Raw genomic sequence first — 21,996 nt, 5'->3', positions numbered from 1 at the left:
CATGGATTACCCTTGTACCGAAACAATCAACGTAATATTTTATCCTCCAATTGACTCACGCACCACTAGGCGTCTAAATGTCGTACTTGTTTTTCATTACGACATTCGTGTCGTGTTCATTTTAGCATTTGGGTTGTGTGGTGAGGGGAAGTATTAACGTGAAAGTTTTTTGTGCTGTATAGTTGTTACGTATTATCGTTAAAGGCATAACTAATAAGCTGTTCTCTTGTATATTTGACAAAATATATTGTTTCTTGTAAGTGTAACGACATTTATTTTTCGTATTATAATAAGTAATTTAAAAGTAAGTCATTTTCAAGTTGAACATATAAAGGTAAGCCTTAGTAAACAACTGATGTTCGCTGTACTGTGGTGAATATTCTTTATAAGTTCACTATAGGAAACATAATTATATTTTAGGCCATATTAAATTTGATTTTTTATTAACCGTAAGCTAATTTGTGTAACGTTAACCATTATTTACCTCTTCTTTGCTCTGTTTAATTCTACTGTCTTACACAGCTTTTGTTTTGTCATTTTGTACATTATTGAAGATGAAACGTAAACGCGAAGTTACATTATTAGTATTAACAAATAAAATAATTATTTTTACGATGCGTAATGGTAAAACGACTATTATTATTATGGGGAGGCTAAGCCTAATATCATTGCTGGGTTAAACGTTCGCGCCTTGCGCACATTCTGTTTATAATGTATGCTGCAGCAGCTAGTTGCAAACGTTTCCATTTGTTGGCATGTTGTTTATTGGTATGTTATGTAATCGTGATAAGATATTACATTTGGATTGGGTGTGGTATTATACGTAAAAACAACGTACTTTAATTTTTAAATCAGATCATCTCCTTTTGTTTAGGCGCTTGATATCAGAATATCTAAACCAATTTCATGAGTCTACCCGCACTTATTTAACAGTTGTTGAAGTGTATTTATTGTGCGTATTCCAAAATATGTGATGCTTTCGTTGACTCTTAGGAGAACATTCTTTTAAAATAGAATTCGGAAATTTAAACCAACATTTGTTTTTATTATTTTCCTGTAATTATGCAGCCACGTGTATCAAATGTTAAAATATATTCCGTTTTTTTTTTCAAACAAAGTACTGAACCTGTTCATATGATTTTTTTTTTTTTTAATTTCATTTTATTCGTGGCGAAGCAAGTTGTATTAGTTTTCTCGAAAAAACGTTTGCATGTTTGCGGTAACACCAGAGAGAATAATTTTATTACATCCAGATAAATTTTCTTGATTTTTTTTTTTGGAAAAACCAATAAGAATTCTCTATAATATTGACTTTTGAAATTTAGCTTAGCAAGTAAACACTCGGATATTGGTAGTAATGTATTATATTAAGAAACACTGATTTATTAATCAGTTTTGTGTCAAGAGAGTAATAGTATTATTACCTCCATATATACTAAAGGTTTAAACTTTAACAGAGTTCTGTATAACATTAATCATTATTTATATTTTGCTTTCTGTAATTAATTCCTTTGTTTGTATACGAATGAATTTGTGAACGAGATTTCAACAAAGTAATAGTAAATGCTAGTTTATTTAAGAATAGTGTTAAAAAATACAGAAAGCATTTTAATTTTAATGTAAAAGTTATCTGGTATTTATATTGTCTTTGTTGAGAAGGTTTGTTTTAAAACATAAAAAAAACAATTTTAGTAAGTTTTTTACCAGATTACTTTGTTTAGTGATCTGGTATTCCAAGGTATCGAGTTATCTGATAGTATCAATGACTTGAGGCTCTTAGATCAGTGTTTTTGAGTAATACGTACATTGACTTATAAAGAAAAGTGAGATTCTTTGTGAAGATAAATAAATATGAAGACTACTGACAGAATAGAAAAGACAAGGCTTAGTGTGAAGACAAACTAACATTTTATTGACAGTATAAAAAGGAAAATATTCTGTGTGAATATTAAAAAAACTAAGACTATTGACACACAAAGAAATACAAGGCTGTGTTAATATAAATAAAAACAGAACATCATTGACATGATAAAAAGACAAGATTCGATGTAAAGAATTAATACTTGACTAACCACTTGAAAAACTGTTAAATATGTATTTCTGTTAAGCCTTAAGTTACTGTTGCAATATCGATCAAGTACATGAAAGTGAAATGATAGCCAGCACTAGTTCATGCGTTTAAGTGGGAATCCAGAAAAGATATTAGTCAGCTGTTGGAAAAATAAGGAAAACTTTTTTTTTATTATTACCGCAGTCGGTTTGGAGCAGTTTCAGGTAAATTATTTTAGTACAAGTCGATTGTGTGCTGTCTGTTATATTGTTCACATGTATCACAAACAATTAAGACACATCGTAAAGAATCACGGTCCTTATAAAACCTAACAACGCCGGTTAAATACAATTAGTATAATGTTGATGAAGTGTTATAAGACTGAAACTTTTGAAATACATGATGTCACTGTTGAAACTAGGTAACAGTGGTGTTCAAGAAACGCTCGGTTGTTTGGACGAGAAGACCTTCAGGGTAGCAAGCGTAGGTCTGCTGTTTATCGATTTTGTTTTCTGGTTCAGTAGGACATGTGATCTCTCACAGATGTATTCCGTTATAGGAAAATAATAAAAGGTTATATTTCTTTCACTTACGTTTTGAACAATTTTTGCTGGTGCTAAAGACACTAGGTTTCGCCATCTTTTTCTGCTTAAATGTAGTATCAGAACACGAAGAGACTGACTATATAAACGTAACATTTCTTTCGCCTTCGTCATGGCCAATGTATACTATACCTAACGCAGTGCATTGGGCGCTCTTTCGTTGTCTTGTTTTTAGTAAAGAAATTCAGAATAGAAAGGATTGAACTGTTGCATTATGGCAAACATAATTAACTAAAAATTGATTAAATATTTATTGAGATGAAATTTGCAGAATTAGTACATACAACTGTAAATGCATGTAATTAAACAGAATTAGTACATACAACTGTAAATGCATGTAATTAAACAGAATTAGTACGTACAACTGTAAATGCGTGTAATTAAACAGGTTGGTACGTGCAGCTGTAAATGCGTGTGTAATTAAACAGGTTGGTACATTGCAACTGTAAAATGCACGTGTAATTAAACGGAGTTGGTACGTGCAGCTGTAAATGCGTATGAATTAAACAGGTTGGTACGAGTAGCTGTAAATGCGATATGTAATTAAACGGAGTTGGTACGTGCAGCTGTAAATGCGTGTAATTAAACGGGTTGGTACGTGCAGCTGTAAATGCGTGTAATTAAACAGGTTGGTACGTGCAGCTGTAAATGCGTGTAATTAAACGGAGTTGGTACGTGCAGCTGTAAATAGCGTAATTAAACGGAGTTGGTACGTGCAGCTGTAAATGCGTGTAATTAAACGGAGTTGGTACGATGCAGCTGTAAATGCGTGTAATTAAGCAGGTTAATTTTGTGCAGCTGTAAATGCGTGTAATTAAAATGAAACAGAGTGGTGAAACATCCGCCATAAGTAATGTCACAATTGGGAAAAACCGAAAGGCTTAAACAGCAGTTTTGACGCAGAGTGTAAGAAGCAAATCCAACCGAAGCTAACATATATCCTGACTACGTTTTCTGTGTAACGTGTTAGATTGTTTATAACAAGTCAAAACCTTCACTCCCACCAGGACATATAAAGTATTTGCTACATGTTGGCACTTTAGTCTTTGCATTATAAGGCTTTTACCAAAGTTTGGAAAGTAGTGTGCAAGAACGAATTATTAAGCCAAAGTGAATAACAAAGAGAAATGTATCATGAATAGATTTTACAAAGAAGGACACGCGTAAAAAATAGTGTTTGGTACCATAGCCAGTATTAGAAAATCTGAAAGTAAAACTACATATAGACTTACTTATAGCTAATACGACTTGGTCATAAAACTACATGTAGACTTACTTATGGCTGGTACGACTTGGTCATAAAACTACATGTAAACTTACTTATGGCTGGTACGACTTGGTCATAAAACTACATGTAGACTTGCTTATGGCTGGTACGGCTTGGTCGTGAAACTGCATGTAGACTTGCTTATGGCTGGTACGTCTTGGTCGTACAACTACATGGAGACTTGCTTATGGCTGGTACGTCTTGGTCGTACAACTGCTTGTAGACTTGCTTATGGCTGGTTTTGACTTGGTCGTGAAACTACATATAGACTCTGCTGTGGCTGGTACGACGGTCATACAACTTCATGGAGACTTGTATGGCTGAATTTTGGCCGTTCATTACATCTGCTATGAACTTGCTTATGGCTGGTACGGCTTGGGGTCGTACAACCGCTTTGTAGACTTATGGCTTCGGGCACGACGGTCGTAAAACTACATGTAGACTTGCGTGGCTGGTGACGGTCGTAAAACTACATGTAGACTTGCTTGTGGCTGGTACGACTTGGTCGTGAAACTAAGACTTTACTTTGTTAGCTGGTACGACTTGGTCGTAAAACTACATGTGACTTACTTGTGGCAGTTTGTGGAGTGCAGTCGTGAAACTACATATGGACTTGCTTGTGGCTGGTACGACTTGGTCGATGAAACTACATGTAGACTTAGGTTGTGACTGGTACGACTTGGTCGGTCGACCGCATGTAGACTTGGTTGTGGCTGGCAATTTTGACTTGGTCGATGAAACTGCTACATATGACTTGGTTGTGAGCTGGTACGACTTGGTCGATGAAACTGCATGTAGACTTGGTTTGTGGCTGAATTTTGACTTGGTCGATGAAACTGCATGTAGACTTGGTTGTGGCTGATTTGAAAGCGTGGTGAAACTACACTATAAAAATTGGTTGTGGCTTCGTTGTGAATGGCTCCATCATAGACTTGGTTTGTGGCTGGGTACGACTTGGTCGTGAAAGAAACATGTAGACTGGTTGTTTAATGGCTAGTCCCATTTTGACTGGTCGTGAAACTGCATGTAGACTTGTTTGTGGCTGGTAATTTTGACTTGGTCGTGAAACTACATGTAGACTGGTTGTGCCAGCTGGTACAGCTTGGTCGATGAAACTACATGTAGACTTGGTTGTAGCTAAGTACGGCTTACTTGGTCGTGAAACTGCATGTAGACTTGGTTGTGGCATGGTACGGCTTGGTCGTGAAACTGCATGTAGACTTGGTTCATGGCTTGGTACGGCGAGTCGTAAAACTTGCATGTAGACTTGGTTGTGGCTGGTACGGCTTGGTCGTGTAAAAACTGCATGTAGACTGGTTGTGGCTGGTAATTTGACTTGGTCGTTGAAACTACATGTAGACTTGGTTGTGGCTGGTACGACTTGGTCGATTGAAACTGCATCATAAGACTTAGTTGTGGCTGGTACAGACTTGGTCGTGAAACTGCATGTAGACTTGGTTGTGGCTGATACGACTTGGTCGTGAAACTGCATGTAGACTTGCTTGTGGCTGGTTACGACTTGGTCGTGAAACTGCATGTAGACTTGCTTGTGGCTGGTTTTGACTTGGTCGTGAAACTACATGTAGACTTGCTTGTGGCTGGTACGACTTGGTCGTCAAGAAGCTGCATGTAGACTTGCTTGTGGCTGGTACGACTTGGTCATAAAAAAGAAAAAGGACGAATAAAGCGTTGTCTAAAACTTATTTCTGGTAATTGCAAACAGTGTGACTGTCATATCGGTACCGTCAGATGGTGTTTAAGTAATATGAGAACAGCTTTCTTTGTTTCGTTAGAGTGATAGCGTAATTTAATTATACAATTGTATGTGTATAGTTTTGGGGTGGATGTAAAACAGGTGCATAGAATTATTTTGTAATTTGGGTTTGTAATGGCTATCTTCCGCTGACCAGGAGGGTCCAGTTCCACCGAGCCCACATTTTCCTCTCATGAAAATGCTATATCTCGCTTACTTTTTTGTAGTGATGGTCCAGAATAAATTTCCAGTTTGCGAATTCATTTAGTTTGTATGTAAAGTCTTTCACTCAAAACAGTTCCTTCACACACGCGTAAATTTACAAAAATTTTGAAGATCGTATTTATATTTATATGTAAATACTCTTGTTAAATACATAGAGTTCATCTAACTTCGTAAGTTCTCTAGTAGTAGGTAGCCTTGTATTTAACTGTTAATAGGGGAGATACTTCTAGAATGTCAAAACATTGAGGACTATGTTTGGAGAAGTCCAAATATACTTTTTATTAATGTGCCTTGCTTGTGAGTTAAGAGTCTGTTTTTACTTTTAAAATATAACGCCTTTTGTTTTTTGCGTGTTTGTTTTAATTCCATCATCTTTACCTAATTTTAAACTTTCAATTTTATATAAATTTATCTTTTATTTTTCTGTAATTTTTTTATCTTATTTTAATGTTTGGTTTTGTTCTTTTAATATCCTGTTTCTTCCAGACCTTTCAAGTCACGTAGGTTTCACACATCCCAAGGACCTCCGCCTATGAATCAAACAAACATCGTTTCTACTGCGAAACCTTATAAACACAGTTTCAAGACTTTGCTAAATCGGCTACACAGATGAAGAAGTGAACTGTATAATAAACCCCTTCATTCACTCAACTACTGTTGAAATGCCTCAACTTGCACACAAAATTGACACTGATACAAGAACACAATTTCGCTGTACCATTCATCTTGAAGTAATTTAAAAAATAACCAACACTTGGAGAAACTTGTCATTAAACATAATTCCTGTTGACTTGAAGTTAATTCAAAATTTGACACTAAATGAAAATCATTACTGAATAAAAAATCAAGTTAGAACATTCCACAGAATTGTACATCGGAGAAACAGGATGGGAAGATGAAAGCAGTTTCTTCGAACATAGTAAAAAACCATCCAGTATTTACTACCACTGCAACTTGGGAAAACCACGGTAAATCTATACAAAATTAGATTAGAAATAAGTACTGAACGCCAGCAAACAAAAGAATCTAACTGAACAAAGCAGCCATGCTTTAAACAAACATCTGGGGTATCCTTAATCTGCTGAACAGTTTGGTCATGTGATCTCTGTTTCGTACTGTGTATGTGTCTTGTAATGCGATATACGTACTCCATCAGCCAATGTTCGCATACCTTAGTGTCCCATTGTGATGTATTGTTACAGATGCTTCACCAGACAATGTTTTAAATATAGACTTCTCATAAGCAACTGATATCGTAAAACCAAATTAAAAAGAATTTAACAAAACCAGCTGGTTAGATTACTTTATATGGAAATCATTCACCAACTGGTGTGGCACAAAATGTTAGAAATACCCTGTGTTTAGTAAAATGTCGTGAGTGAAGCTGTGCTAACATTTATTCTATGTCTATCTTTTATTTTTCTGTGCTGAATATATATTATTATAACTTCTAATTAATGCATTAACTAGCAATTTTTTTCCTGAAATTGTTATTGCTTTCCCCAACAATGAGGATACTTTTCTCTGTGTATAAAATTTTCGTGTATATTTTGGTTTCTTACATAAAATAAACATAATGATAATCTTTTTATTTTTTCAGGTTATAGTTTTACTTAACTGTAAGTTTGAGTTTTAGCGCAAGCCACGTAATGGACTACCTTCAAACAAGTCTGTACGCGATGAGGAATGGTCCTGGATTTTAGCGTTGGAAGTCCGTTAATATATCATTTACCTCAAGAAACTTTAAGTAAAAATAAGCTTCGCTTCTTAGTTAAACTCTAAATACAAACTCCAGTTACTAATTTCTGTTCTAATGGAATTTGCACAAGTAGAAACTCAACGTGCAGCTGAAGCTAACTGGCTTACAGCAACAAAAGTTCCCCAGTTGGGCAGGGGTAAAGTCTAAGGCCTTTTCAACGCTAAACTCCGAGATTCTATCTTCCCACGGTAGACATAGCAGATAACACAAGATGGCTTTGCTCTAAAAAGAAAGAAACAAAAGCAACAAGGAAACTTACTAAATCATGCTCTAATTATTCGTTAATTAACACTAATTCACTAAGTCGACAGTTTTTCTCTAGTCTAAGTTTGTTTTAAACTGGTTAAAGTATTTTTTAAAATTTTCAAAAGTTTTTCGTCATTTAATCACGCACCTCTTGCAACGTCAAACCTCCTCCTGGCTAAACAACAATACAAACGTCTAAATCGAAATATGTGGCGTAGAACATTATAATTTCTCTTAGCTACAATGTTTTTGAAATGATCGGGTTTAAAACGTGGGGGAAGGGTAAATGTTATTGATATAACGAATTAGATTTCAACCAATTTTAGGATACATTTAAATAATTTTGTTAGTGTTCACAATATTTAGTTCTATGCTAGAACTATTGTCATCATGAATGACGAATTTTGTTGTCTTTATCTAGCAACTCAGTGGACAAAAAAACATGAATTTCCGTGGAATCCTGGTGTCATTCTGTGGCTTCCTCATTCAGTTCACCACTGGTCATTTGTTAACATTCATTAATATGAACACGTACATCACCTCGTATCTGCGTGAAAGAATAGATAAAAGTGTCAACTATAGTATATCTCCCTGGATTAATGCTGCTACCATTCTTGGTCGAGGACTTTTTATGCCTATAGGGGGACGACTTGGTGACCGACTAGGACCGCGGTGGGCGTGCCTTTTTGGAAGTGTTCTATTTAGGTAGGCTCAAAGTTCAACATAAGATTTGTAAGCATGTGACCTACGTGTTATCTATATCTGTTCCTATTAGATGTAATGTTAAGGCCAATAATATCATTTATTTAAGTTAAACTCAGTGGAACTTGTATTAGTAATAGTGTTAATGTTAAATATCATATAATACATTGGCATGGACCCTTGTTTTTTTGCGTTAGTAAGTGTTAGTGTCGTGTTATGATATAAAGATTGCTTAGTGTAGGTATTATTTTAGTTTATTTTGAGTTAATATTTCATGATTGTTTAGATTATCATAAGATAATTAAGAGCAAAGTTTAAAGTAAACATTGACGATTTTATTTACAAAACTCACTGTTTATAGTTCATTGGTGTTGGTTGTGGGATGTCGCGTGAAACTTATTGATGTCGAGGATATAGAAATTTGTAGAAGATGAGCAGACGATTAAGTTGTAGATATATAATTAGTGAGACTAGCGGGAAGAGACAACAGACGAGAAAGTAAAGGCACGGAAGTAGAAACTTGGCCTGAGAAAAGTTAACGTAAAGCTAACTACTACTAGGAGCGAAAGGCCTAACTATTGATATGTCGGAGTAAAACTAATAATTTTAAATGATACAAGAAGTGTAGTGTAGCGAATTATAGAGCATTTGAATCAGCCCGAGTACACCTTGACGAAAGGAAGAGACGATATCTGAAGTAGGAGGACCAGACGATCATAGGAAGAACAGTATACAACTGTGGTAGCTCACGTTATAACTGTACACGGGATTCTGTAGGGGGATAGAAATAAAGGTAGTTTGGCTTGTCAGTTGAAATTCCAAAGTAATTGACTTAAGCCTATGTAGACTTTGACAACTAGAAAAGAACTACATATGTGGTGTTTATGATATGCGTATGAAATCTGTTATGTAAATAATTTGTTGGACATCCATTTAACTAGTTTTAATATATATTCTTTGAAAAAATAAGTTGTCGTTTCTTTATTTTTGAATGTATGACCAACAAATCGGAAATCTATTGTATAAAGAGAACCCAACGCACGTATTTTTTACCACAATTCAACAATCAAGTTGTTTGATATGTTGAGTATGACATAGTTCATTGGTTCGGACTTGCCTTTAATACTAGTTTGAGTGTTGAATGTTTAATACCGTAAGTGAGGATTCCTCATTAATGATATTAGTTTCGAATGTAACGTAATTAATTGGTGGGAACTTAGCGTTAGTAAGTGTCAGCATTAGTATGGAATTGCTGTTATTAATAACGTTAGGGTTAACTATCATATAATAAATTGATATCTACCCATTAATATTTTTTAGTGTCGTTTAATGGGTTTTAATGAAAAGGTAACTTAATACATTGAGAGAGTATTCAAGTAATAGGCTTAAACAACTTATAGTAGTTAAGAAGTATTCTGCTTAAGTGTATTTTATCAGCTGATATGTGATACGGTGAGTGCAGTTGTGTTCTCTTCATTGTCTGTTTTGATCAGTTTAAAATTTGAGCAAGAAAAGTGAACTTAAATATGCAATTACTATCTGTGTTTTGAAAACTATATTTTCTTTACGCTAGATTGTAAAGTGGTAAAATTTTTTGTGTGTAGATTACATAAGTATTTCAGCAATACCTGTATATAAGTTTTTGTTCCAAGTCCAGTGTTATACTTGAGATTAAAATCTCAAACCACCACATTTTCCTGTTTTTCTGAAGTATAGTATGTGGAGATGCTTTTAGAAATAAATCAAAGGTCAAATAATTATTGTTTAGCATGACTTGTTTTGACAGGTTAAAAGTAGAAAATTTTATTACTAGCCATTTCGCAGATTTTACCAACAGAATGTTGGCTTAGCATCCAACTTATACGAGCGCGCCTGAAAAAGCAAATGTAGGCTTAGCACCAACTTCTTCGAGCGCGTCTGGAAAAGCGAATGTAGGTTTGGTACCAACTTCTACGAACGTGTCTGAAAAAGCGAATGTATGTTTAATACTAATTCCATATTAGTTCTACTATATATTAGTGACCACAGATTAAGCGATTTTTCATGTTATAGGTGTAAGTTATTTAATAATACTTATTTATAGTGATAACAAATGTTCACAATATAATGGATCATGCTGTTTTGGGTGTATATTAACTCTTCTTTACAGTAACAGTCTGTGCCAGCTCACCTCAATGTTTTAGGTATAGGTGGCTCAATGATAAATGATCTATACTATTTTTTTTTAATGGTCACAGAGTAATTGGAAGATAGTAATTTAGGTGTAGGTTTCCCAGTTGCATCTAATCTTTACTTTACAAGGATGATTATAGTGTAATAGCACTGTGATGTTTTTGTTTTAATTACCCAATAATACGAGACTTCCACTGTGTAGTAGTGAAAGTGTAAAGGACCATGATGTTTTGAGTGTAGATTAATTTATGCTGTACAGTAATGAACACTGTCAGAGTAACATCCATGTAGAGAAAGCTACAAGTTACATCTAACAAGCACTAAACTTGTATGTAGAAAGTTCAAGGAAGAAATGATTAATAGATTCTAGCTATCAAAGTAGTGGCCAATTCTGTGACTGATCTCTGTACTGGCAGCCAGATGCAGAGAGTGGTTAATTCTGTGACTGATCTCTTTATCACCAGTTTCTATACTTATGAAATTATACACAAATTCAGGTATCTTTACAGTGGAGAGAATGCAAGGTGTCCTGAAATGAGGTCAGTTATGGAGAAGAGAAGTGAGATGCATTGGTGACCATCGGTTCAGATCAACAATTGGGAGCATGTTTATGGATCTGGGATAGGGGTTTAATTGATGTAGGTAGAATGAATTGCAAGATTTAACGGGGGGTGGATGAAACAAGATAAGACGCATATCAATGTTCAGATTGGTAGAAAAGAGTATGTTTGGAAGAAAGAATGCTAACCTGTAAGGAGAGGTAAGTATCATTAGAAATATATTTGTGGTTAAGAAAATGTTAACCTTGATTTATTTCTTTATAAAAATTAGAATCATATTTGAATAGTATGTAGAATTACAACTTGTATAATCTTGTAATTACATACACATCTTATTTGAAACAGTGGATCCACTATTCTAACTATGTTTGCTATCAAGAGAGGTTTTGTGGCAATGGTAATAACGTATGGGTTAGTTCCGGGCATCGGTATGGGTCTAGCTTTTGCTCCCTCACTAATGACTGGCATGAAGGTAAGATAAATATGATACTTTTTTAACATTGTAGTAGAAGGGTGTGGAAACTGGGGCATATTTTGAAGTACAGGGGTTCTGCATACTTACTTGTTTTAACACAGTAAGAACTGAGTACATAACTTCTAACATACATCTTTGTTAAATATATTACAGCAACACTGCTGTAAAGAATGTTCCAGTATCCATAATGTTGTCCCTTTAAGATTCTTGTTATGTACATATTAGATATTACTTGTTAACAGTAGCTTCTGCTTTATATACATTCAAAATGACATTCCTCAGATTACTTGATTAAATTTATTTTGTCAGTTGATTTTTTCTCTGCAGCATTTCATATCAGTGTGAGATAATCTGTATTTCAACTTTAATATTGCTGTTTAATTAAAGCTTGATTGAATGGACGAGAATAGCACTGTTGTTTTAGCATCGTTTTACACTAATCTAAATGAAAGGAAAGAGAAAATGTCCAGAACACTATGTAACACAAATTTTGTTTCTGGATAGTATGTGTTATTTCTTAATTGCTTATGTTGTAAAAGTGCAGAAAATGGTCATTATTACCTTCAAACTTTGCTTTTGTGACGTGGATAATGAAATCTAGAAATTAACCTATTTTCTTTGTAAAAACGGGCAAATTTGCACATTTTCATATACATAAGGTCTGAATAAAACATATGAATCAAGATTTCCATGTATTTATGCTAAAGTTGTAGAAAAATGAACAAAATGTTTAGAAGTGAGTAGTTTTTCGAGATTTGCAACTGTAATGTAAATCACTTTCACTATAATCCCCCAAATATGGTCTCCCATCATGTTTTCATTATACACTCCTTGGTAGGGCATTTATAGCCCAGTATATCTTGGTGGAAGAGCTTACCTTGCTCTTCTGAGTATGCTCTCATGTTCTCCTTGAATTTATCAAGATGAGCATCAAAGATATGGACTTTGAGGAACATCCTGCAGCCCATTTTGTTGTAGTTCTTCACCAGAACCTGAAACAGTTCCACATAATTTTGGCCTAGTGATTGCCCCAAAGCCCTGAACCACTGCAACAAAACTGCCCCAAGCTTTATTTTCCTTCTTACTGAGCTTCTTGGGGGATTCTGTGCACTCCAGGATCTTCTTTATTTGTGGTCCAATGAAGACACTAACATTGACCTTTGCCTCAGACAGCTTAGGGAAGAGGTTTTGAAGGTACTTGCTGCATAAGACCCAATTTTATGTGCAATGGTGAGAACTTGCTCCATTAAGGCCAGTGCTTCCTGTTGTAGTGTGTTGCAGTGTCCCTGCTGTCCCAAAGGCAAAGATAACAGGGAAACTTGGTAAAGCCTCCTTGGATAGGTCTATATGTTTGCTTTGGCAGCTAGAACTGAAGTGGTGAGTGGTGAGCACCTGGATATATATTACAATGGAAAGTTCTAGAAAATAGTAAAAGGTTCTTAAAGTTCTACAACATCCCAGAAAGTTATTGAAAATTCTTGTAAGTTCGAGAAAATTCTATCAGCTACTCAGCACTGAATCCACATGGAATGGTTTGGAAAATGGGTAAATTTGAAAATTTCATTTCCCAGGTCACAAAAGCAAAGTTTGAAAAGAAAAATAGGTTTTTTCCATTTACTTTAGCCATAAGCAATTGGGAAATAACACTTTCTGCCCAGGAACACCGATAATGGTTGAGCACAGATAAGTCGAAAATCAGTTATTAGGATAGGCTTAATTGTTACTATTATAATGCTAGAAATATAAAGAATAAAACAGATGATTTTTAAACCACTTGTAGGAACAGAAAATTTTGATATAATGGGAATGAGTTAAATATAAATGATTTTGATGACAGAAGTTTATTTGAAATGCAAAGTTATAGGCTATTTGATAGGGATAGAGTATTGAAGAGGGGATAGGTGTGGATTTGTTTAAAATGTAAGTTACATCCTGTTAAAGTTTAAGATATTAAAGATAATACCAAGAAGATGGGATCCATTTTGATTTCTGTTAGTGGATACAAGGAGAAAAGGCTTTTAATGGGAGTGTTACAGATAATCAGATGATGCTGATAAAATTAGTAAAACTTCACAGTGAGATTAACATTTTAGCTGTTAATAAAGTGGTAATTATGAGTGGTTTTAATTTCATGCATACAGATAAAGGCTAGAGTTAAACCATGAGGAAGAAAGGCTGTTATTGTCTTTTGTCACCAATTAGTCAAGAAAACTACAAAAATAATGCTATTTTACCTTTATTGTTAACTTAAATTATTAGAAAGAATTATCTGATTGAAATTTGGCAATATCTGGGTGTAAGTGGTCATTGTTCTATTTACTTCCGTGTTTAGCTGGGGTATTTAAATTCTAATTTGTTTTCAGTTTTTACTAACAAAGATCCAAGCAATATTCCACATCTTGAAGGATGGATAGATGGAAACAAGAATAAGTAAGATTATTACATTAATTCTGAGCTTGTTAAGACCATTAAGTCCCCAGATAATATTTCCTCTAGGGTTTTGAAGAACGTTATGAATTGATATTGTGAGTCACTCACTCATTGATGTTTGTTTATTTATAAATCCTTGAATAATGGGCAGATACCAGAGGATTGGAAGTTAGCTTATGTAACTTCTCATTTCAAAGTGATGTTAAAAGTTGTCCCAGTAATTATATTTTTGCATCAGTTGTGGGAAAAGTTTTAGAAAGTCTGAGAAAAGATACTTTGTAAAACGATTTAATGAAATTTAGAATTTTATTGTATAGTTAAGATGGTTTCACTTAAGGAAGTTTTTGCTTTACAAATCTTTTGACATTTTTTGAAAATATCATTGTTTATGTAGATGAGAATAAGGGTATGAATTTGGTGTATCTGGATATTTGGAACACATTTCATAAAGTGTCACATAAAAGGTTTGTACAAATATCTGTTGTGGGGGAGAAGTAAGCTAATTGGATACAAAGCAGAGGGTTGTTGTAAATGGATTTCAGTCAAGTTGGATTAATTTCTCAAATGGGTGTACCTGAGGGCTCAGTCTTAAGACATTTGCTCTTTTTAACTTACATCAATGACATATATGAAGGAATGGACAACAAATTTTTGCAGATGTCAAGGTTTTGGATTTTGCTATCTGTGAAGAGGATGCTGGTAATTTAAAGGATTTAAAACATTTAGTGAGTTTTGTAAATAAATGGCAGATGGGTTTTATTTATAATAAATGCAAGATAATGCACTTATTTAAAACTGAAAGGAATATTCCTTTTAATTGTAAATAACATTCTAAACAAGTGTAATTTTTAAATTATTTATAATGTATGGCATTATCATGGTGTGAATTATGATTTGATGGGAATAACCTTAACAGTGCCATGGAAGTAATTTTGGTATAATGGTTAACCAGTATCTTAAGTCATTCAGGCAGTGTGCTCTTAAAGATAGGGTAGTCATTCAGGCAGTGTGCCTTTCTTAAAGATAGGGTAAATAAGAGTAAGTTGAATGAACAGAAATATTAAATGCAATTTTAAAGATGTTATCTGATTCTACAAGTAACTAGTTAGTCCTCATTTGGAACTTTATGTTCAGTCTTAATTTAGGAAAGACATTGAATTGTTTTAAAGGGTTAATAGAATGATACTTAGGATAGAGGTGGTTGACACATGAGGAGAGGCTGAAGTCTTCAAAATTCTTTTTTCTTGAAAAAAGAAGAGTTGGGAATTTGTGATGTCTAAGATTAAGGTAATTGATAGTGTTTATACATCATCATTTGTTCATAAGTTAATAGTAGGACTAGGGGACACATATAGATTTTGGTAGCATAGGAGTCATCTTCAGCTAATAGTTTTATCTTTTTAATAGGATGGTTAGCTTTTTGAATGGGTTGCCATCAGATGTTAGAGAAGTGAATTTAAACGAGTTTAAGAAAGCTTTAACTGTGTGAAAGATAAGGATGGCTTCATGTTTTGTTTTAATTTATGATAGTTTAGAGGATGTGACAGCTGAGATGGACCAATAGGTCTGTTGTTCCATAACACCATGTTATTGTTATATGAATGTATGGATTGATTGGGCTTTTTGCTTCTATATTGATGAAGTTTCTGTATAAAGTTATGACACTGGGTGAAGTGCATTAGGCATGTCATTTTTATGCATTTTTTGTTAAAACCTGTTGAATTGTGGCAATTTCACTTCTGACTATCTTTAGAAATCCATGTGGGTTGAGTTATATTGACCTTAATGATATTTCTTAGAAATGTCTATGGATTTCAATGAACTGAGATGTGTCCTTTTGAAACTCATGGTAATTGGAATCTATTGAGCTTCCTTTTGTATAAATCTTTGAATTAGATTGTGATTTATTTTCTTTTAAAAAAGTTATATGGGTTTGGGTGTACTGATTTTACTTCTCCATAGAAAGGTACACATAGCAGTGTGGGTTGAGGTATACTGGCTATTTCTCTGAACAAATTGATATTGGTTGGGGTGTATTGGCCTTCTATACAGAACAGTGTGGGTTGAGGTGTACTAGCTATTTCTCTGAACAGTCCAGGTAAATTAGTTTATTGTTTCTATTTATTTGTACAGTATTAATTTTAACTAAACAAATCAAATTTTAAAATAAATCACATGAATCATTTGTTAGTCACTGTAACATGAAAAATAAATATAAATTAAAATAAGATTTTTGTTTGAAAAACATTGAAATACCAAATTGTTGGAAAGGTAAATTGTAAATGTAAAAATGTGTGTATATGTTATGTATGTATGTATGTAAGTGGAGTTTATTATATTAATTGTAAGTCTTACCTTATCATTTACACTTCATTTTCCTCCATCTGGTCAAGCAATCTGTGATGTTCTAAATACAACCTTCCTGTTTTCTCTAATTCATCTTGTGTATAATGACAAATGTTTCTTGTGCTTGTTTCAATAGTATGATTAAAGAGAAATCCAAAGTCACTGTTACCGTTACCTTTACTAGTATGTTTCTTATGAATTAACAAGACTGTTTGCTTCATTCTTCAGATGCTTAAGTTATCTGATTGTCATAAGAAACAGTTCATGGATAGCTTTTGCTACTTTTAAGATGTCATACTTTACTTACAGTGGGTGGGATAGGACTTGAAAATAACTTTCTGGATAGTCCTGATACTCCAAGTTGATTCATTTAATTTTTTACAATTCCATTTTGAATATTATGATTTATGAGCACTTCTGTAGTAAAAAAGACCTATTACACACCATTCCTGAGAGTGATGAAGTTTTTGGTGGCATCATACTGTCTGCAGTATACCATAGAATATCAGTCTACATTTAATGACATTTCAATATAATGTACTCAACCCTCTTTGTATCTGTAAAAATGAAGGTATTAGTTTAATATTGTGTTATTTCTGTGTGAGTGCATTAATGTCACATAGAAATTTTCTTTCTACACACAGTGGTTTACTAAGAAGAAAGGCCTTGTGGTTGGAATGTCATCTGCAGGATTTGGACTTGCCCCATTAATTCTGAACCCAATCCAAACCGAGTTCATTAATCCTCTGAATTTGCCTCCAGATAAATATGGGTAAACTATAGATACATAAGCAAGAGGAAGAATTGTGTATTAGTATTCAAAGATTTTAAAGACCAAAGGCAAGAGTAAAGGTTTAATTAAGATTAACAATTATGATAAATAGAAAAAACAAAAGTGAAATGAATTGATGTGTACTTGGTAAGAATATTGAAGTTTTGACATGCAATTTACAGAACTAAATATAAAATTAATTAGAAATGGTTTGGTTGGTTATTAATAGTAATTTAATAGTAATGTGATAAAATGTTAGGAAATCATGACTGTAATAAGTATTTATCAAGTGATTTGAGTAAGGACAAATATTTAAAGACACTGTTTTAAAGGATAAGCTTGTGTAAGTATGCATGTTTTAGAGGGACGTGTGTTTGCTATAATTTCTTATATATTAATTTTCAGTTCTTAGAATGTACATTGTTTGGTGATTGTATTGTTTATTTTTTAAGGTACTTTACAGATTCAGATCTGTTAGACCAAGTTGTCATCACGTTCCCTCTATTAGGAGGGATTTACTTGGTATTGCAGCTGGTTGCCTGCATTTTCCTGGTTAACCCTCCCATTAAGAAAAATCCTGACATTAATGTAAGTTATATGAAACCTCAGTGGATAAGAATGACTACATTCTATCATATAGTATATTGTTTAAAATTTTTGTTTTTATTTTAATAGGATCATTTTTAAATGTCTGTTACGATGAGTTGTATAATGAAAACTTTAATTTTCTATAGTTATTTCTTAGGTGTTTTCAGTTATTTAATCTTGTCTAAATTTGAGGAATGAAGCTATTAGCAATTTGTTTTTTTAATTAAAGAGAAGTTGATTTAATTGTCTGTTTAAATTAAGTAAATAACTGACAGAACAAATGATTTGCTATCAGTGATACAAGAACTAATAATGTGTAATGTGTTAAAGGTACTAGCAGTTATACAGACTTTATAGGTTAATATCTAATTATTATTATTAAATTCTACTGTTTGAGGAATGGTACAAGAAGGCTGGTATGTAATGATTATTAAATTCTACTGTTTGAGGAATGATTGAATAAGTTAATGGTATTAATTTTGAGCTTGTTAAGAAAAAATTAGAACAAGTGTGTTTACCAGAAGACAATCTTGTCTTACAAATGTTTTGATATTATTTGAATAGGTTACTTGTGTAGATGAGGGTAAAGGTGTAGATATGGTTCATATGGATTTTCAGAAAGCATTTGACCAGATGCCACATAATGTTAGTGAGTGAAAATGTAAGATCTCTGCAAGACATAGTGTCAGTGTAACTGAACTACAGTTTCTAGTGGGAATGAACATGGAGATCCATTTCTCTAGAGAAGATACCAGTCCATTGGTGGTGAAGCCCGTGTACATTTCATACAACTGGGTAAACTTTAAAAGTAGGTAAAGTGTCTTACTTTAGGACACAACATGGCATTGGCTAACAATTATCTGACCAAAGATTCAAAACACAATCAAAGAGCCATGCTTCTAGATTAAAGGCTTTTCTGTAGGTGTAGGTGATAAGTTGGTTCATTGAATAGCAAACTAGCTGGATGGAAGAAAATTATTATAAAAGTGGGATATCTTGGGGCTTATTGTTGGACCTTTGCTCTTTGTGATTTTCATCTATGATACAGATGAAATAATGGTTAATGAATTATTTAAAGTTGTTGATAAAATTAGGTTTAAATATTGCTGGCTATGAGGAGGAGAGTACTGTTGCTTTACAAAAGGAGTTGGATTAGTTAGTGAGCTGGGAAAATGTTACATAGCTTTGAATGATAGTAAATGCAAAGTAATGCTTGTGTTATCATAATTTCAATTATAAATTTGCTGTGAATAACATTAAGTTTGTTATGGAAGTAAAGGATCTTGGTATTCTGGTCAATCAATTTCATAACCATTCAGGCAATATGCTGTAGGTGTGAAGCAAAACGTTGTGATTAAATAGAAACAATTTTGTTATCAGATTGTTTATTTCTAGTCTTAACAAAATATTTATTCATAATCAAATTTAGGTTGAGGAAAATGAGCAGAAGTTGAAGATTATTGTAATACAGGAAGATGGAAGTGAGAAGATGAAGGATGATTTAAGTCAAGAAGATGGAAGAAAAGAACTTGAAAACAAGGAAAAACAAAGATGCAGGAGAGGACAATTTTTCAGTTATGTTAATGTTTAAAACAAGAGAGTTTTATATTCTCACGTTTACCATGGCTTTATCTTTCCAGAGTATCCTGTTTATGATAGCTATGACCAAGGTAAAGTATGTCTGGGAATATGTTAGTAAACAGTTAAGATAGTAAGGTTACGTCTGCTGTTGTTGAAATAGCCCAGTTAAGATGGTAAGGCTATACATATGTAAAATAGCTGGTATGGGTAGAAAGCACTATGTAGAGGAATGAATGTCGTTTCAACCTTCTTTGGTCATCTTCAGGTTCATGATGATCAAAGAAGGTTGAAACGCTGTTTACCTCTACATAGTGCTTTCTACCATACCAGCTATTTTATATACATATTTTCTCTACAAGTGGATTTTCTCATCATCTCGGATAGTAAGGTTGTCTTTGACGTTGAAATAATCTGTTACGATAGTGGCGTTATGTCTTTAAATAACCATAGTTATGTTTTTATAACTTCATATTGTAATTAAATGTGTTTTTGTATCCTCTATTATACCACAAATTTGTTTTTTGTAGAAAATGCACTTGTCTTAGGCCTTAGAATAGTCAAACCTTTAAGTAGAGGCTACTCTTTATGAATATAATATGTTTCAGGACAACATGGGACATTTTTGTCTGTTTTAGCTGTTTCCTACATTAACTAAATTATCTTAAGAGAATGTAAAGCTAGCCCTTATTCATATACTTATGAAGCATTTCTTACACTTACTTATATATGTACTGCCTCTACAACATCTGGAGGCAATCCATTCCAAATACAAACCACCCAGATGTCTTAGTTGGAGATGTCTCTAACCTGCCAAAATGTATACTTAGTGTTAGTTATACTGTTCTCACTGTTCAATATGTAGAAAGATAATGCAACAACACTCAGTTCCTTTACAGTCTTAAACACCTCCCTCGGATCCCCTCCCCATTTCTTCAAGAAAATGCAATGAGATATTTCAGCTTCTCCTCATGTGATAACCCCTTCATTTTGGGAACCCTTCTCTGAAACTTTTTCAACAATTCAATATGTTTCCTGAGGTAAAGAACCTAAAACTGAACACTATATTCTAAATGTGGCCTAACCAGTGACCTATACAATGAAATTATAACTTCAGACTTGTATTCAGTATTTCTGTAGGTACAATCTAAAATTCTATTTGTCTTACCACTATCAACATCACACTGCTTATTATAGTTTGCAAATAATTTATTAACTGTTCCTTCATCCATGTCATTGATGTCAATTGCATAGAGCAAAGGTCCTAAGACTGAGATTTGATGTACTCCACTTGTGATGTTTATCCATTCTGACTGAGCTCCATTTGTAACAACGTTCTCCTTTCTTCCATCAAGCCACTCTTCTATCCAGTTCCTTATCTCCCAAACCTATAGAGAATTTTTTTACAAGCTGATTTTATGGCTCCTTGTTAAATGCTTTTTGAAAATCCAGATACACCAAATCGATACCATTACCTTCATTTACATAGTATCTTTTTGTAAGATTTTTCCATTAATGAAATAACTTTGATTATCTAATGAAGTTCTAAATTTTGTTAAATTACTTTGTAAAATGTTTTAACACACTTCCCACAACTGATGCAAGACTAACAGGCTTTTAATTACAAGGACAGGTTTTATCACTTCCCTTAACTGTAACTTGTTTGGTTTAGTTTAGTTAAGGCTAAAATTTACCATACTATTAACAGATGTGCTTGTACTGTAATTCTATGACCTAACGTTAGGCCTTTTACTGAACTGTGAAGTTTTTATTATGGTATTCTACAAAATGTATTTCCCTTTCACTTACACCCATTGAACTGAAGTTCATGTGCATTTAGTTAGTAAAGTATGTAACTATTTTCAGGACAGACAAAACTGAGTATTGTTTTGTTATATTGTCTGTTTTTATATTCTGTACTTACCTAAACATTCTCTGGTTTCAGTCATGTTTTAATAGCACATTTGTATGTTTAAGAGTTTTTGTGACAAACTGTCATAACTAGTGTTTTGTTTTGTATAATGTGTATTAAAGAGCATACTTTTGTGTGTGTGTGTATAAAATTACCATTATATTATTTTTAAGCTTTTCATTAATAAAGAAGAAATGGTTTGTGTCACTCTTGTTTCAGGCATATGGACAAACCTATATTAAGGATGATTTCTTTTTTGTCAGTTGTGACAGCCTTAACTGGTGTTACTAATAGTGTGAGCCAACCTATATGGGGATTACTACTGGACAAAACCTCTTACAAGGATACGTTGTGCATTTTTACCACCCTCTTAATTAACGTACTGTTTAGGATTGTTTCTTAATATTTCTATTTGTCTGAGAAAATGTTTTATTTTCACAGGTGCTAGATTGAATTCAATGAAGTTTTGGGTGTTTGGAAAATATTGTTCAGTTTTAAATATACTGAGAAATTATCATGAAATGTAATTTGTCTTTAAATTAAAAACTTTAATATAGTC

The 21,996-nt window shown here is 33.4% G+C and overlaps 1 protein-coding gene across 2 annotated transcripts; it reads left to right on the top strand.

Annotated features, from left to right (window-relative positions):
* Positions 1 to 79: 79 nt before the first annotated feature.
* Positions 80 to 21,788, top strand: LOC143224654 (apicoplast pyruvate carrier 1-like). 2 transcript variants are annotated; one of them, XM_076452793.1, is made up of 7 exons: positions 80 to 256; positions 8,324 to 8,607; positions 11,682 to 11,808; positions 17,232 to 17,359; positions 17,812 to 17,947; positions 19,377 to 19,617; positions 21,657 to 21,788. In XM_076452793.1, exons 2-6 carry the CDS (start codon positions 8,345 to 8,347, stop codon positions 19,536 to 19,538), a joined length of 816 nt encoding a protein of 271 aa, XP_076308908.1. In that variant the 5' UTR covers positions 80 to 256; positions 8,324 to 8,344; the 3' UTR covers positions 19,539 to 19,617; positions 21,657 to 21,788. The 2 variants fall into 2 exon arrangements, with proteins under 2 accessions (XP_076308908.1, XP_076308909.1); XM_076452794.1 differs by having other exon boundaries at positions 120 to 256; positions 21,701 to 21,783.
* The last annotated feature ends 208 nt before the right edge of the window (positions 21,789 to 21,996 follow it).

Source organism: Tachypleus tridentatus, chromosome 9 (genome assembly GCF_004210375.1).
Source record: "Tachypleus tridentatus isolate NWPU-2018 chromosome 9, ASM421037v1, whole genome shotgun sequence".
Taxonomy (NCBI): Eukaryota; Metazoa; Arthropoda; class Merostomata; order Xiphosura; family Limulidae; genus Tachypleus; species Tachypleus tridentatus.
Note: the sequence above shows the minus strand (reverse complement) of the source record. Positions and strands in the feature narration are given on the sequence as shown.

Excerpts from the sequence above, each read along its gene's own strand:
- LOC143224654 (XM_076452793.1), top strand. The coding sequence starts at position 8,345 with ATGAATTTCCGTGGAATCCTGGTGTCATTCTGTGGCTTCCTCATTCAG. Across the intron at positions 11,809-17,231 it reads CACTAATGACTGGCATGAAG|TGGTTTACTAAGAAGAAAGG; the intron begins GTAAGATAAATA and ends TTCTACACACAG. Across the intron at positions 17,948-19,376 it reads AGAAAAATCCTGACATTAAT|GTTGAGGAAAATGAGCAGAA; the intron begins GTAAGTTATATG and ends AATCAAATTTAG.